This window comes from Diaphorina citri, unplaced genomic scaffold (genome assembly GCF_000475195.1).
Source record: "Diaphorina citri unplaced genomic scaffold, Diaci psyllid genome assembly version 1.1 scaffold6, whole genome shotgun sequence".
NCBI classification, from domain to species: domain Eukaryota; kingdom Metazoa; phylum Arthropoda; class Insecta; order Hemiptera; family Psyllidae; genus Diaphorina; species Diaphorina citri.
This window is the reverse complement of record NW_007377445.1, coordinates 718653-735726: the sequence shown is the minus strand read 5'-3', so window position 1 is coordinate 735726 and position 17074 is coordinate 718653. Positions and strand designations below refer to the sequence as shown.

Below are 17074 nucleotides of genomic sequence, written 5' to 3'. Positions count from 1 at the left end.
TAAAGTTCTGTCTGTTAACTACTAAACATCAACTGTAAACAACGCCTGAAACCCGTACTAAACACTCTTAATTGGCAATGGAAGCGGATAAATTATTCTTATTCCCTCAAACACCTATGTCGTTTCATTTTTTTTTTTCAGCCTAAAGATTCCATTTTCTGCCTCCTTACCTGTCTCATGATGAGAATGGACTTGGTGCTGAACGTATGGATTTGGAAGTCAGGGGAGGATGTGATGGGGAAGTCCTCACGGAACCATTTAATGGTGGGCAACGGGTCCCCGTCAAATTCAACTTCGAACCGGGCCTGATCCTGTTCGAATGCACGACAGGGCTGGATCTTCTTCGTGAAGACGGGGGGCTTGGCGGGCTTCTAGAAAAGTGGAAGGGGAGCAAGAGAAATTTGTTACAATTTTCTACAAGGTGTCCTTACTCTTAATTGATTTGGATTAGACGCGCCAATATGCAATCATTGCTTTCTTTTTCAATGCGGATAAAAGTGTGAATTTTTTCCACCATGACTATGATCAACCTTTGCTACACTTCGTAGGAGTACCTTTGTAAAAATCAACAATCCTCGCAGAAAAATGAAATCTGACATGTTGAGAGTAAGTAAGAACCCTTCACCAGAATTAACAAGGAAAAAGAAACATCCAAATTAAGAACTTTTAAAATAAGAGAAACAATTAAACATAGGTAACGAGAAGTCCATAACCAATATTTCTGAAACAGTGTTAGTAAAATATAAGGGAAAGGCCTCCACCAGAGTAATTTCGGAGACCAACCTGCTCTGATAGATCAGAGAGAGCATAGTATTTTCTCTCCGTAATGGCATAATATCCGTCATCATCCAGCTGTAAAGGTCAAATAATTTCGGTGCTAAGTATTTTTTTATTAACATTTATTAAAGTGTCGTAGTAAGTAATAAAAGGAATATCGTCTTTGAAATTCTACATCAATAGATATAAGCTGGTTAAAAAAAATAAATAAATAAAATAATAATAATAACTGGCGCAGTCGACCATTTATGCCGAAAAATGAAACACAATCGATTTATTGGAACACTCCCACCGAATCACACAAATGAAGATCCAGAAAACACCCCAGACTAAAACTACTACAATAGAAACAAGATATATTGTCTCTGACGACCGTAAGTCCTATGCTGGTAGCAAAATAAGATATATAAGACCTTGTTTAGACTACGAGAATAAACGGACTTTCCAGTCCTATGCTGGCAGTATAAACAAGGTAGATATATTCTATTGTCTATTCTATTCTAGTAAACAATTTATATTGTATTGATTTTCAAAAAAAAAAAATAAAATAAAATAACCAATTCAAATTCTTACCTCGCTTGCGTCTACGACTCTCTCTTGGATCTTTCCCTTGTGTTCCATCTCCGTGGTTTCTGTGGCGGTGATCTTCCTCACAATTTCCTTGTGTGATGGAATTTGATTTTGATTTGATAAATTGATACCCATCCGGGAAAAAATGTACAACTGTCAAAAAGGTTTGTTGTGAGACAAATTGACAAGTAAAACTTGTAAAAAGAGATATTTTTTCGAAGCAGAGTAATAATCAGGTGGGTCTACGTTGTTCATCTGCTTTATACTTTCAGTCATGATTTTATTTAGTAAAGTGATGAGAGCAAGTGTTAGTGTTGCGAATGTCGTTTGTGCTAGGTGCTAAAGTTATCAAAAGCTGTGGGATAGCTCGATACCAATGCACTTTGTACAGCTTTGTAGCAAACCAATCAAGGAATTAGACATACTAAGGCAGCTGTAAAAAGTAGAAAGGTATGATGGAGAAAGTGTGTCAAACTGTGCTTATTCGAAGAAGGTGTGCTAAAGCGATAGTCAAATAATCGGAGGAGAAAATTGCAATTGTGACTTAACAAACTGATGAAAAACGCTCTAAAGAAAGCGGAATCAAAAAACTAGGATAAATATGAGAAATGCAAGAATAAATTGTGCACACAACCAGCTGTAAAAAGTAGAAAGGTATGATGGAGAAAGTGTGTCAAACTGTGCTTATTCGAAGAAGGTGTGCTAAAGCGATAGTCAAATAATCGGAGGAGAAAATTGCAATTGTGACATAACAAACTGATGAAAAACGCTCTAAAGAAAGCGGAATCAAAAAACTAGGATAAATATGAGAAATGCAAGAATAAATTGTGCACACAAGAGCAATTTTCTCCTTTGAAAGACAAAACCAAAAATAAAGGTAACAAGAGGTGTAAAAAATAAAAACAAAATGAAATACGCTCAGCCCAAAACAGAAGTCTAAAACCTAGAGAGAAAGATAGGTGGATATAAAAAGAGACAAATAAAAACAAAATGAAATACGCTCAGCCCAAAACAGAAGTCTAAAACCTAGAGAGAAAGATAGGTGGATATAAAAAGAGACAAAAAGGTATGAAAGCTGAAAACACAGAAAAAGTATAAAAACATTAGCGCAACTAGAAAGAAATAGACTAGAGAGCTGGAGAGAGAGAAAGCCGAAAGTAGTGAAAAGCTGAAAAATAAAAGAGAGAATAAAAATCACAAAATATGAAAAGAATCACAAATGAAGAAAAGAAAATCGTGAAAATCAAAGATGACTGCCGGTGTGGCCTGTAAGGGAACTTACGTCTGGGTGAGTTCTTGAGTACACCACGGTAATCGTCATGTCGTGACGTCACAGTTAGGGCTGCCGGTGTGGCCTGTAAGGGAACTTACGTCTGGGTGAGTTCTTGAGTACACCACGGTAATCGTCATGTCGTGACGTCACAGTTAGGTTCGTCTTAATTCGGGCTTCTCCGGAAGAGTTCCGAGCGATGACTTCAACTTCACCATTGTCGTATTGGCGAGTCTTCGGTATGTCCAGATGCCACATGCCATCGTACGTCAGTTTGTAGCGCATACCCTGGGGGAGGATGGGAAAGGGTTAGAGAAACCATAAACAATACACGGGCATGGTTAGCCAAGTGGTAACGCGCTTGCTTTCCATGCAGAAGGCCCCGGGTTCGAATCCCACCATCGACAAAAATCTGCACTCGTTTTTCGATTGCAAATATTTCAACGGCGTTATTTTCTGGTGTTCTCGTGTTGACCCTGCACCTAAATGGGAATTATTATGTCTCTTATAGCCAATTTGATGAGGGCCTACTGGATACGCATACCCTGGGGGAGGATGGAAAAGGGTTAGAGAAACGATAAACAAGTGGTAACGCGCTTGCTTTCCATGCAGAAGGTCCCGGGTTCGAATCCCACCATCGACAAAAATCTGCACTCGTTTTTCGATTGCAAATATTTCAACGGGGTTATTTTCTGGTGTTCTCGTGTTGACCCTTCTTATCCGTTTCCCTCTATCAAACCCTTTAAAAAAAACTCACGTTGACAATGGTGTGGCCATTGATGAGCCACATCACACGAGGTCGCGGGTATCCAGTGACGCGGGTACAGAATCGGGCGGGCTCTCCCTCCTGTACTTTCTGCGCTTCTGGCTGCGACACGAACACTGGGGCTTCCTTGGGCTTCTCATCCTCCACTAACTGCTCGGGGGTACTGAGAACACAAGTTATTGTTAACATTAGCACGTCATATCAACTCCGTTACTTACTTACTTATCCGTGTTCAAATGAATTCAGCATGTGAACCTCCAGAATTCTGCAACTGCTACGGCTGCAGGGCTGCTTACTTACTTTCCATTTCCTGCACTCTGTGTTTAGTTAGGTACTCTAACTAAACACAGAGTATTAGTTAAGAATGGAATGGTAGCGAGCGGCCAAAGCACGATGAATGCACCCGACCCGATGCCAAAGAGTTTCAAACTGAGAAAACTTTTTAAGAATCTTAAAAATTATCGCATGCTACTTTCCTGTTACGTCCTGTGTGTAAACACACAAAAAGTATCTTGCCGAAACCAACTTGCGCAATATTATTGCTAGTATGTTTGACATTTATAGCTTTCCCATAGCTTGTAGCTTAACTTCAAAGTCCATACACAAAAAGCCCCACTCTAAGGCTTAGGTGTGGGGGCAAACAGCCCCAAAAGATGGGTTAAGCTTATAATAGAATAGAATATACCTTGTTTATCCTGCTGGGATAGGACTGAATATAAGAATCTAAGAAGTCTATCCCAAGCTGACAGTTCAAATAGAGCACTATTTATAAACTTACTGTTGCCCTATTTAACTAACGCCGACCCTATTTAATTAGGAAAAGGCTAGAAAGAAGAAGAAGAAGAAGAAGAAGAAGAAGAAGAAGAAGAAGAAGAAGAAGAAGAAGAATACACTTACTGTTGCCAGGACGCTTCCATCTCCCGAATCTTCTCAATACTCTTCATGCCCTTGGGTAGCTGTGACTCGTAGATGATGCCCGGTTTGCCTGTGGTCTTCAGGATGGCGCGCGTTTCATCCATGCCGTACAGATTGGTGGCGCGACACAGGTACTCGCCAGAGTCCTCGGGATAAACCCAGCCGAAGTTCATGGCCACGTACCCGAAATCGTAGATCGGGTTGAATCTGTTCTCTGTGGGACAAAGGAAGGTGTGTGGTGTTAGTTATACAAGTCAAAAGAGAGTACTTCGCAGGTGGATGGATACATTTGTCAGTTAATGAAGTTGAGCAAGTTGTACTTACTGTGAGGTAATGGTTTTCCATTGAGGAACCATTCCACCTTCATGTTGGGATCTCCCACAGGGGCCAGTTGACATTCGAACTTGGTGGATTGCATCTCAACCAATTGATCCTGGGTTTTGATTTGAGTGACGAACCTGGAAAAGAGATAATGTTTCACAATTAAATTTAGGGACCTAGTGAAATAACATTCTGAAATTGAATTTCACAAAGAAATTGAATCTGTTTTCATATCAATCTACGAACTCTTGATGAGGTATCAACATTTCCATTGGCATTTTGTTTTGGTAGATACATTAATCAAACTGAGTAGGTTACTCAGTTTGCGTGGTGGACTTTGAAACTGGAGGTTAGTGGTTCGTAAGAGTTAATTCCTTCGATATCGTCATAAACATTATCTTTGCTCAAAATGATACCTAATAACTTAGGTATTTTGGCCTTTTGAAGTCATTTTCCATATTCCTGGAGTGACATCCGGCAAAGTGATCACAGTTAGGGAAATAATATCATACCTGGGAGGCTGTTTCTTCTCCGGTCCATAATCAAACTGAGTAGGTTACTCATTTTGCGTGGTGGACTTTGCAACTGGAGGTTAGTGGTTCGTAAGAGTTAATTTCTTCGATATCGTCATAAACATTATCTTTGCTCAAAATGACACCTAATAACTTAGGTATTTTGGCCTTTTGAAGTCATTTTCCACATTCCTGGAGTGACATCCGGCAATCACAGTTAGGGAAATAATATCATACCTGGGAGGCTGTTTCTTCTCCGGTTCATACAAGTCGTCTTCCGTGAGATAAATCTCGGATGTATACTTCTTGATGGCAGCCTCCATTTGAATGAGAGCCTCTGTCTTGAGCATGCCCTTGGGTACTTGGTTCTGCAGCTGAATGGTCGGGATTTCTGAAAGGGAAAAATGATTTTGGAGACATTTTAAAAGGCACTTTTAAAAGAGATGTTTTAAAAGGCACTTTTACAAGAGACGTGTTAAAAGGCACTTTTACAAGAGATGTTTTAAAAGGCACTTTTACAAGACATGTTTTATAAGGCATTTTTACAAGAGATGTTTTAACAGGTACCTACTTTTACAAGAAATCTTTTAAGATAGTGAAATGATAGATACTATGTTTTTGATGGAAACTACTAGGGTTGAGGAAAACCGGGCCTACTAAGGGTGGTATATACAGTGTCATCTTGAACATCTTTGATCAAGACGTATTTTGAGGCCCCCGCCCGCACATTGTCAATACTTTGGTCAATATTCTTGTCCTTGCTGTAGAAATATTGATAGTTTGCGGGACATTTTGACAATACTTTTTTCATAGGAGAGATAAGTATTGATATATTGACAATGACAACCCAAGTATTGATCATGTGCGGGCGGTATTAGCACTAGGTACTGTTAGGGCGATACTACCTAATTTATTGGACAAAATTTAATGATCTACAATCTACATATTTGTAATTTTGTAGGTTTCCGGCTTTTCTGTACACAGTAATATGACACGTGACGGTCATAGGTCAATTCACGGCGCTTCAAAATGTCCAATGAAACGACCACGTTTACACGATTGACGTTAGCAGCAACGATAGAAGCGAGTATTAAATATTGACGAGACTACACATGAGTACATAATTATGTTTGATCGAGGAATACATGTTAGACGAAGCTACTCAGTTTTGGACAGTGTAATGTACTTTTATCCAAATTTGGATTGGTAATGCTTGTGATGATACTTGAAAGTTGGAAAATAATTGTAATGATACAAAGAAGAGAAAATATGGAACAGTGCTTCTCAAAGTTGCCGCCTCCGCGGAACACTATTCAAGACTCCAATCTTTCCTCGGCACCCCACTCCCCCTTATAGCTTTATAGGAAATCTAAGAATGGCTTACTTTTACAGGAGATGGTGGCTTTGGTGAAAGCTTCGCCATGGTCATTGTAGGCGCGACACACATACTCTCCTTGGTCCTCAGGATACACATAGTCAATATCCAGAGACACGAAGCCAAGATCAAATATGGGATGAGAAAATATCACAGCATGCAAACAAAAATTAAAGATTAAGAAAGCAGTCGAAATATTAATAAAAGGAAAGAAAAAAGCAGTCGCTGAAGAATTTGAACAAACAGTGAATGGGAATGATTTTAATGCATTAAATTTGACAGGGAATGATTTTATTTCTTGATACACAAAGAGCTTTTGATAGACATGGAGAGATTTAATAGAAAATAAATAAATAGAGGAATGTAAAGGATGATGATTTCAAAATTCTATGTACACAGTGCTTATGACGAAGAGAAAAAGCTCCTAAATATTTACAGAACTTTCCTTGGAATTTGGGAAAGAAATAAACTAATGGATGCAAGCAAGGAAGAAGTATGGGTCCTATAAACATTCGTCAATTCTCAGACACTTAACAAGGGGTGGGGATTATACAAAGCATACAGGATCTATTCTGAATAACGAGTAACACAGAAATATTTACAAGATTTACAAGAGTAGACTTCATACAAGATTCCATGGGGCGAGCAGAGAAGTCGTATTTTGTGGAATGGAGCAAATTTTATACCGATTTTTAACCCCTATCCTACTTGATATCAAGGTCCTGGAATAGTTAGTTCCTACACATGACCCAGTCTACTTACCATTCTACTCGGAGGCGTGGATCCACTCTAGGTTCTACACGGGTTTCGAACCTGACTGGTTCTGCTTCTTGTACCGTGACTGATTCAATCTGGAACACCAAGACAAAATTAAAGTTATAAATTGAACGAAGCTTACAATTTTACCAAGAAGTGTCGCAGTTTACAAGCCATCCGGCTCCTAACATTAACCTCATCTAGCCTGAGTGGGGACAGCAAAAGCCAGCTAATCGCAATTGTCCAGATGGTCTCCCAACGGACACCAACCACGCGCAACTTTTCTTAACATCATTGAGACATTGGGAACTGATACATTCAACGTGCTTTCGCCACTGGCAGAAAAGTATTTTTACAATAAGTTATGCCGGTAAACTTTATTTTCATAGCAATTTTTTGGCAAGGAATTTTGTTTAATAAGGATTTGGACTTTCCTATAATGTCTTCCTTCTCTCTTCAATTTTGGGACCATAAGACCTTAGCATTTACAGTTCCCTCTGTCAAACCCCTTCAAAAGGAGAGGAAAAAACATTTATCTTGAGAAAGAATTTCAATTATTACATTAAAAAAGGTCGCGATTTCCCAAAATAGTGATCACTTATGAAAGGTTTCTTACCTCTGTAATAAACCTGGGAGGTTCCTCAGGGATCTCATCTTCCTCAATTTCCTCAGGCGTGTAGTTCTTCTCCAACTCCTTCAGTTTCTCAGCGGACATACTATCAGGTAGTTGAGACTCTGTCACTATATCGTGCTTGGCTGGAGGACAAACAAGAATATAACGTTAGTCCAAGAGAACATGACTGTAATTGAATTTAACCAAGAATATTGAAAAGGGTACTTTACGAGTAGACAGCTATGCGTATCAAGTTCACTACAGAACAACTGTTTAGACTGCAAGAGTAATCCCTTTTCAGTCACAATTATAAACAAGAAACATTCTACTTGCAGGTCTATTCTATTTGTCTATTTCACTTGTAGGTTCTTCACAAGGAGCAAACCACTCACCTTGCTCAGTTTGTTGTAATAGTCTTCGGTCTTGCGAGTCTTGACGGCTTGTGTCCACTCCGGCTCTTTCTTTTGGATCTTATCGCGCTTGATCATATCCGCGATAGTGCCAGCCATAAGCGCATCCGGAGTTTTGGTGGCCTGAGCCGCATGCCGCTCGTCAAAGACTTTCTCAAGTTCTGTAGATTCGTTGGCGCGTTCCTTCTGGTATTCGGACAGCTCCGAGTCGTACCAGGCTAGAGACGGGAAATATTTTGTTAATATTGGGAACTTGAACGGAAGTTTGATGCTCTTTGGATGGGATTGGAAGGATCGTGAGGTTACTAGGGTTGAGGAAAACCGGGCCTACTAAGGGTGGTATGTACATTGTCGTCTTGAACATCTTGGATCAAGACGTATTTTGAGCCTCCCGCCCGCACATTGTCAATACTTTGGTCAATATTCTTGTCCTTCCTGTAGGAATATTGATAGTTTGCGGGACATTTTGACAATACTTTTTTCATAGGAGAGTGAGTATTGATATATTGACAATGACAACACAAGTATTGATCATGTGCGGGCGGTATTAGCATTAGGTACTGTTAGGGCGATACTACCTAATTTATTGGACAAAATTTAATGATCCACAATCTACATATTTGTAGGTTTCCGGCTTTTCTGTACATAGTAATATGACACGTGACGGTCATGGGTCAATTCACGGCGCTTCAAAATGTCCAATGAAACGACCACGTTTACACGATTGACGTTAGCAGCAACGATAGAAGCGAGTATTAAATATTGACGAGACTACACATAAGTACATAATTATGTTTGATCGAGGAATACATGTTAGACGAAGCTACTCAGTTTTGGGCAGTGTACACATTACTTTTATCCAAATTTGGATTGGTAATGCTTGTGATGATACTTGAAAGTTGGAAAATAATTGTAATGATACAAAGAAGAGAAAATATCACAGCATGCAAACAAAAATTAAAGATTAAGAAAGCAGTCGAAATATTAATAAAAGGAAAGAAAAAAGCAGTCGCTGAAGAATTTGAACAAACAGTGAATGGGAATGATTTTAATGCATTAAATTTGACAGGGAATGATTTTATTTCTTGATGCACAAAGAGCTTTTGATAGACATGGAGAGATTTAATAGAAAATAAATAAATAGAGGAATGTAAAGGCTGATGATTTCAAAATTCCATATACACAGTGCTGACGAAGAGAAAAAGCTCCTAAATATTTACAGAACTTTCCTTGGAATTTGGGAAAGAAATAAACTAATGGATGCAAGCAAGGAAGAAGTATGGGTCCTATAAACATTCGTCAATTCTCAGACACTTAACAAGGGGTGGGGATTATACAAAGCATACAGGATCTATTCTGAATAACGAGTAACACAGAAATATTTACAAATTTACAACAGTAGACTCCATACAAGATTCCATGGGGCGAGCAGAGAAGTCGGATTTTGTGGAATGGAGCAAATTTTATACCGATTTTTAACCCCTATCCTACTTGATATCAAGGTCCTGGAATAGTTAGTTCCTACACATGATTTACAAGAGTAGACTTCATACAAGATTCCATGGGGCGAGCAGAGAAGTCGTATTTTGTGGAATGGAGCAAATTTTATACCGATTTTTAACCCCTATCCTACTTGATATCAAGGTCCTGGAATAGTTAGTTCCTACACATGACAGTATAAAAATTGAGGAGTTTCTTGCCCCCAAACTTTATTTATTCAAACTCTCCCTCCGTTTTTAGTTTCCATTCCACAAAAGGTCGACTCCATCATTCCATGACACAACCGAGCTTGGGAGAGGGGGACTGACAAGAGACAAGATTTACCTGTTGTAATTAGCGACATCCGGCTGAGACAATTCTCACACACAGTTATTTTACAAGTCGAAGTCTCTGACGTGGCCGACTTTTCCAAAGTTAAAACGTTAAAATCCGCAGCGGCCGGACACACCCTCATGGATTCAATGACTAGATCTTTTGCCAAGAGAAGAAAATTGTCAGACACAACGTTCCATATAGGGAATGTCCATTTAGGGGATATCCATATAGGGGAATCTCCATTAAGGGGCCAAAGTGTTTCATGGGGATGTCCATTAGGGGCCAGTTTGTATGAGCATTGATCAAAAAGCGGTTTAAAACCATGAAGGAAAAAGGAAGAATGGGCAGGGAAGGAAAGGAACGAGAAGATTTTATCTATGATGTTTTCGAAATAAAATCATGACTTGAGAAGGCGTGATAGAATTTGATTTTGATTTGATAAATTGATACCCATCCGGGAAAAATGTACAACTGTCAAAAAGGTTTGTTGCGAGACAAATTGACAAGTAAAACTTGTAAAAAGAGATATTTTTTCGAATCAGCTAAGAAACAAAGAGTAATAATCAGGTGGGTCTACGTTGTTCATCTGCTTTATACTTTCAGTCATGATTTTATTTAGTAAAGTGATGAGAGCAAGTGTTAAGACTGCGAAAATAAAGGGATTTTTCAGCCTAAACTCTAATTTTGGTAGCAAAAAGAGGATATTTATTTATTTTTGATACAATTTAGCAACAAGGCCATTTGCAAAAAAGAGGATAGAATTCTTTCTATTCTACTGAAAATTATGTAGATGGCCCAACCACTAAAGTTAAAGTTGAGCACTGTTCAGTTTGGTCTATGACTGGATGGGTGACTGATCACATGTCAGTCTACTTACCATTCTACTCGGAGGCGTGGATCCACTCTAGGTTCTACGCGGGTTTCGAACCTGACTGGTTCTGCTTCTTGTACCGTGACTGATTCAATCTGGAACACCACGACAAAATTAAAGTTATAAATTGAACGAAGCTTACAATTTTACCAAGAAGTGTCGCAGTTTACAAGTCATCCGGCTACTAACATTAACCGCATCTAGCCTGAGTGGGGACAGCAAAAGTCAGCAACTCGCAATTGTCCAAATAGTCTCCCAACGATACATTCAACGTGCTTTCGCCACTGGCAGAAAAGTATTGGTGAATATTTATTTTTGAATTCGCGCCACTCACATATTTTAAAATCAGCTGTTTGATTATTGCAACGAGGAAAAAAAAATATTTTCTCGTTGATAACAACAAACAAAAAAAACCCATCTTTTTTTGGTTTCTCTTCTCGTTCAAGTCATTGTCCAGTGCACACCATTTTTCTTGCGTGATTGAAAAAGCTCTTCAAATAATCAAAGGTTCGGTGTGGCCTGTAAGGGAACTTACGTCTGGGTGAGTTCTTGAGTACACCACGGTAATCGTCATGTCGTGACGTCACAGTTAGGTTCGTCTTAATTCGGGCTTCTCCGGAAGAGTTCCGAGCGATGACTTCAACTTCACCATTGTCGTATTGGCGAGTCTTCGGTATGTCCAGATGCCACATGCCATCGTACGTCAGTTTGTAACGCATACCCTGGGGGAGGATGGAAAAGGGTTAGAGAAACGATAAACAAGTGGTAACGCGCTTGCTTTCCATGCAGAAGGTCCCGGGTTCGAATCCCACCATCGACAAAAATCTGCACTCGTTTTTCGATTGCAAATATTTCAACGGGGTTATTTTCTGGTGTTCTCGTGTTGACCCTTCTTATCCGTTTCCCTCTATCAAACCCTTTAAAAAAAACTCACGTTGACAATGGTGTGGCCATTGATGAGCCACATCACACGAGGTCGCGGGTATCCAGTGACGCGGGTACAGAATCGGGCGGGCTCTCCCTCCTGTACTTTCTGAGCTTCTGGCTGCGACACGAACACTGGGGCTTCTTTGGGCTTCTCATCCTCCACTAACTGCTCGGGGGTGCTGAGAACACAAGTTATTGTTAACATTAGCACGTCATATTAACTCCATTACTTACTTACTTATCCGTGTCCAAATGAATTCAGCATGTGAACCTCCAGAATTCTGCGACTGCTACGGCTGCGTTTCATATCAATCTACGAACTCTTGATGAGGTATCAACATTTCCATTGGCATTTTGTTTTGGTAGATACATTAATCAAACTGAGTAGGTTACTCAGTTTGCGTGGTGGACTTTGAAACTGGAGGTTAGTGGTTCGTAAGAGTTAATTCCTTCGATATCGTCATAAACATTATCTTTGCTCAAAATGACACCTAATAACTTAGGTATTTTGGCCTTTTGAAGTCATTTTCCACATTCCTGGAGTGACATCCGGCAATCACAGTTAGGGAAATAATATCATACCTGGGAGGCTGTTTCTTCTCCGGTTCATACAAATCGTCTTCCGTGAGATAAATCTCGGATGTATACTTCTTGATGGCAGCCTCCATTTGAATGAGAGCCTCTGTCTTGAGCATGCCCTTGGGTACTTGGTTCTGCAGCTGGATGGTCGGGATTTCTGAAAGGGAAAAATGATTTTGGAGAAATTTTAAAAGGCACTTTTAAAAGAGATGTTTTGAAAAGGTACTTTTACAAGAGATGTTTTAAAAAGGCACTTTCACAAGAGATGTTTTAAAAGGCACTTTTACAAGAGATGTTTTAAAAAGGTACTTTTACAAGAGATGTTTTAAAAGGCACTTTTACAAGAGATGTTTTAAAAGGCACTGCGACTGCTACGGCTGCGGGGCTGCTTACTTACTTTCCATTTCCTCTACTCTGTGTTTAGTTAGGTACTCTAACTAAACACTGAGTATTAGTTAAGAATGGAATGGTAGCGAGCGGCCAAAGAACGATGAATGCACCTGACCCGATGCCAAAGAGTTTCAAACTGAGAACACTTTTTAGAATCTTAAAAATTATCGCATGCTACTTTCCTGTTACGTCCTGTGTGTAAACACACAAAAAGTATCTTGCGGAAACCAACGTGCGCAATATTATTGCTAGTATGTTTGACATTTATAGCTTTCCCATAGCTTGTAGCTTAACTTCATAGTCCATACACAAAAAGCTCACTCTAAGGCTTAGGTGTGGGGGCAAACAGCCCCAAAAGATGGGTTAAGCTTATAATTGAATAGAATATACCTTGTTTATCCTGCTGGGATAGGACTGAATATAAGAATCTAAGAAGTCTATCCCAAGCTGACAATTCAAATAGAGCACTACTTATACACTTACTGTTGCTCTATTTAAGTAACGCCGACCCTATTTAAGTAGGAAAAGGCTAGGAAGAAGAAGAATACACTAACTTACTGTTGCCCTATTTAAGTAACGCCGACCCTATTTAAGTAGGAAAAGGCTACGAAGAAGAAGAATACACTTACTGTTGCCCTATTTAAGTAACGCCGACCCTATTTAAGTAGGAAAAGGCTACGAAGAAGAAGAATACACTTACTGTTGCCTTCCTCACGATTTCCTTGTCTCCTTTCTTTTCCTTCTGGACCTGCTGGGACTTGGCGGTGTGAATCTCTTTGCCGTGGACCCCGGACGCAGAAGGCTCCGGGACGGATACTTTCCGTCCATCTGAGAAGATAATGAAGATTGGAGGTTCAATTGTTTACAAATTAATAGATTGAGAAAGAGACGTGCTCATAAAATGGTACGTACGTAAGGATATTACCTATCTACTTTCATTTTCAGGAGAAGACACAATAATGAACTGTTCGATCACACTGAAGATCTAGTCATCGAAAAAGAAGAATTGTTCTACGGTCATCTTGAACGATTGATCCTAAAAGATTAACCCACTGAATACACGCTTAAATTGCAAAAAAAAAAGTTATCATATCTTGAGAAAGTTAAAAAACTCACCTATAATCTTGGTCTCTTCAGTACTGACGCCACTTCTGTCCGTAAGAGATGTTTTAACAGGTACCTACTTTTACAAGAAATCTTTTAAGATAGTGAAATGATAGATACTATGTTTTTGATGGAAATGTTTTAAAACAGTGCTTCTCAAAGTTGCCGCCACTGGGGAACACTATTCAAGACTCCAATCTTTCCTCGGCACCCCACTCCCCCTTATAGCTTTATAGGAAATGTAAGAATGGCTTACTTTTACAGGAGATGGTGGCTTTGGTGAAAGCTTCACCATGATCGTTGTAGGCGCGACACACATACTCTCCTTGGTCCTCAGGATACACATAGTCAATATCCAGAGACACGAAGCCAAGATCAAATATGGGATGGTAACGGGAACCAGACGGGAGGGGTTTACCATTGCGGTACCTGGGGAATAGAAAGGGTTAAATATTGAGATATATAAATATAACTCCTTCCCCCCCTCCCCAGTATGGCTGCTTTTTTAGACTGCGGGAATAAAAGGATTTCAGTCCAATTTTATAATTTTAGCAGCGAAAACAGTTTTTTTTTTTTTACTTTCCGCGCCACTCACATATTTTAAAATCAGCTGTTTGATTATTGCAACGAGGAAAAAAAAATATTTTCTCGTTGATAACAACAAACAAAAAAAACCCATCTTTTTTTGGTTTCTCTTCTCGTTCAAGTCATTGTCCAGTGCACACCATTTTTCTTGCGTGATTGAAAAAGCTCTTCAAATAGCCAAGGTTCGCCATAGAACTCCATCAAGATTAGGCTGAAGTCTTCTCCATCCTCTCTCTTCCTATCCCGTTTTCACTTCAGTCAGATAAGTACCTATTAAAAAGTTGAACTTACCACCAACCAGGTAAGCATAAAATTCCCTATTCTTTTGTGTTATCAGACCACTTCATTTTTATAGAGCAAAACTCCAGCGACCTCCTTTGCAATTTTAAATCAACCAAGTATTCTTACAATAAGTTATGCCGGTAAACATTTTTTTCATAGCAATTTTTTGGCAAGGAATTTTGTTTAATAAGGATTTGGACTTTCCTATCCTGTCTTCCTTCTCTCTTCAATTTCGGGACAATAAGACCCTAGCAGTTACAGTTCCCTCTGTCAAACCTCTTCAAAGGGGGGGGGAAGCATTTATCTTAAGAAAGAATTTCAATTATTACTTTAAAAAGGTCGGGATTTACTTTAAAAAAGGTTTCTTACCTCTGTAATAAACCTGGGAGGTTCCTCAGGGATCTCATCTTCTTCAATTTCTTCAGGAGTGTAGTTCTTCTCCAGCTCCTTCAGTTTCTCAGCGGACATACTGTCCGGTAGTTGAGACTCTGTCACTATATCGTGCTTGGCTGGAGGACAAACAAGAATATAACGTTAGTCCAAGAGAACATGACTGTAATTGAATTCATCGAAGTTGAACCCGATTCACTCAAGTGCCTTATAGGGTTGATATTCCATTTGTAACAGAATGCTTCATAGGAGTCGTCTTTACACCTCTCTTAAAGCCCATTCACAATTAAATTACATTGCCTACAGGACACTCGAAAAAAAAAAAATAATCGGAAGAAACTCACGACAAATGTGAACAGGCCTTTACAAACTACCAATACCTCTCACACTCACCTTTACAAATGACCTTAGCCTTGGTCATGGCGGTGCCCCACTTGTTGGTGGCCCGACAGATATATTCCCCGGAGTCCCGAGCATACACATAGTCCATGTCGAGAGAAATGAAGCCGAAATCATACACGGTCTTAACACGGGACCCAGTGGCGAAGGGACGCCCGTTGAAGAACCAATCGATGCGCATGGTAGGGTCACTCTTCGGCTCCAGACGGCAGTCGAAATGAACCTTGCCCGCTTCGGGTACATCTAGGTTATCCTGTAGGGGAAACGAAACCAATTTGGTGAAAAATCAACATGGGAAATGGTGAAATGAAAATGAAACTCTCAGAATAGACTTGTTCTTGTATTATTGGAGAAGAAAAACATTAAGTACCAATCTATTACTAAGGCCAGCCCACTCACTATCCGGTAAATCTGATCAGATGTCAGGTCGATCTGAAAGAGTCAGTTCTACCTCATAGTGTATGTGCTCAATGTGCTTATGCTCATCACCTGATTGACCTGGTACTGGAGAGAGTTATACCTGATTAGGTGAACTGATCAGGTGTACCTGTCAGGTCTACCTGATAGTGAATCCCTGGCCTAAGAAATACATATGTATATTCGTCAGCCTAGTTGGCTTGGGGCCTTGTAAGCGCTAGGTTGTGGGTGTGATTCCCAACCGTGGTGAACTTTAATCTAAACAGATAACGTTCTCAGAGGCTGGCTTTCTCCTATCCTATCCTTCTAGATTTCGGGACGATAAGACCTCCGTTGTTACGGTTCCTCCTATAACACCTCTAAAATAATAATAAAATCAAGAGTTACTAACCTGTAGTTGGGAAGTGAACACGGGTGGATTCGGTTTCTCTTCGTCAGGAATAAGTTCGTCCTTTCTGTACAGAGCTTCCTCAAGCTTCTGAATATTTTTGGTTGCGTTGGCAAAGATAGCAGAAACTTGCGGCTCGACGTCTATTCCCTGACGACCTTTCACTGTCAGCTTGCACGACGTTGTCGCCTCTCCGTGCTTGTTGGTCGCCTGTGAGGGACAGAAGGAATGAAAGGGAATTAAATAGATAGAATAGAATATACCTTGTTTATCCTGCTGGGATAGGACTGAAAAGTCCTTTTCCCCCGCAGTCTAACCAAGGTCTCATATATTTTGACATATTATGGGGAGTACATTTTACAAATAAGTAAATTAAACACCTTGTCATTTCTTTGGACCTATTTGGTATCTGGATAGGTTTCAACAGTAATAGTGCTTATTATACTGCTCGCATAGGACTGAAAAGTCCCTTTACTCCATACCTCGGCAGTCACCGATGTAGTCTGAACCTATTTGATGTCTGGATAGGTTTGGGCAAAGTCGCTCGAACTTGGCACAGAGATTTGATATTATATGTAGATCAAAAGTATCACAGAAGGTACGGTTTGGCCGCTATTCCAGTGAGCGAAACATGTCTTCAAA

General features: G+C 39.8%; 1 protein-coding gene and 1 long non-coding RNA gene across 2 annotated transcripts in view; one reads left to right on the top strand and one right to left on the bottom strand.

The window, feature by feature from the left end:
• LOC103524768 (titin) overlaps positions 1 to 17074 on the bottom strand; it is a 185309-nt gene that overhangs the window by 16876 nt on the left and 151359 nt on the right. Inside the window, 16 exon segments of the mRNA XM_026819934.1 lie at positions 171 to 371; positions 784 to 852; positions 1351 to 1426; positions 2691 to 2905; positions 3375 to 3546; positions 4281 to 4512; positions 4623 to 4756; positions 5369 to 5522; positions 6516 to 6731; positions 7285 to 7357; positions 7879 to 8018; positions 8261 to 8558; positions 10974 to 11066; positions 15208 to 15347; positions 15622 to 15880; positions 16436 to 16642. Of these exon segments, the coding sequence (XP_026675735.1) occupies positions 171 to 371; positions 784 to 852; positions 1351 to 1426; positions 2691 to 2905; positions 3375 to 3546; positions 4281 to 4512; positions 4623 to 4756; positions 5369 to 5522; positions 6516 to 6731; positions 7285 to 7357; positions 7879 to 8018; positions 8261 to 8558; positions 10974 to 11066; positions 15208 to 15347; positions 15622 to 15880; positions 16436 to 16642 (2679 nt within the window).
• On the top strand, positions 11276 to 14926 carry LOC113465494. The gene is made up of 2 exons (XR_003390194.1): positions 11276 to 11478; positions 14739 to 14926. It is a non-coding gene; the product is annotated as an uncharacterized LOC113465494 (long non-coding RNA).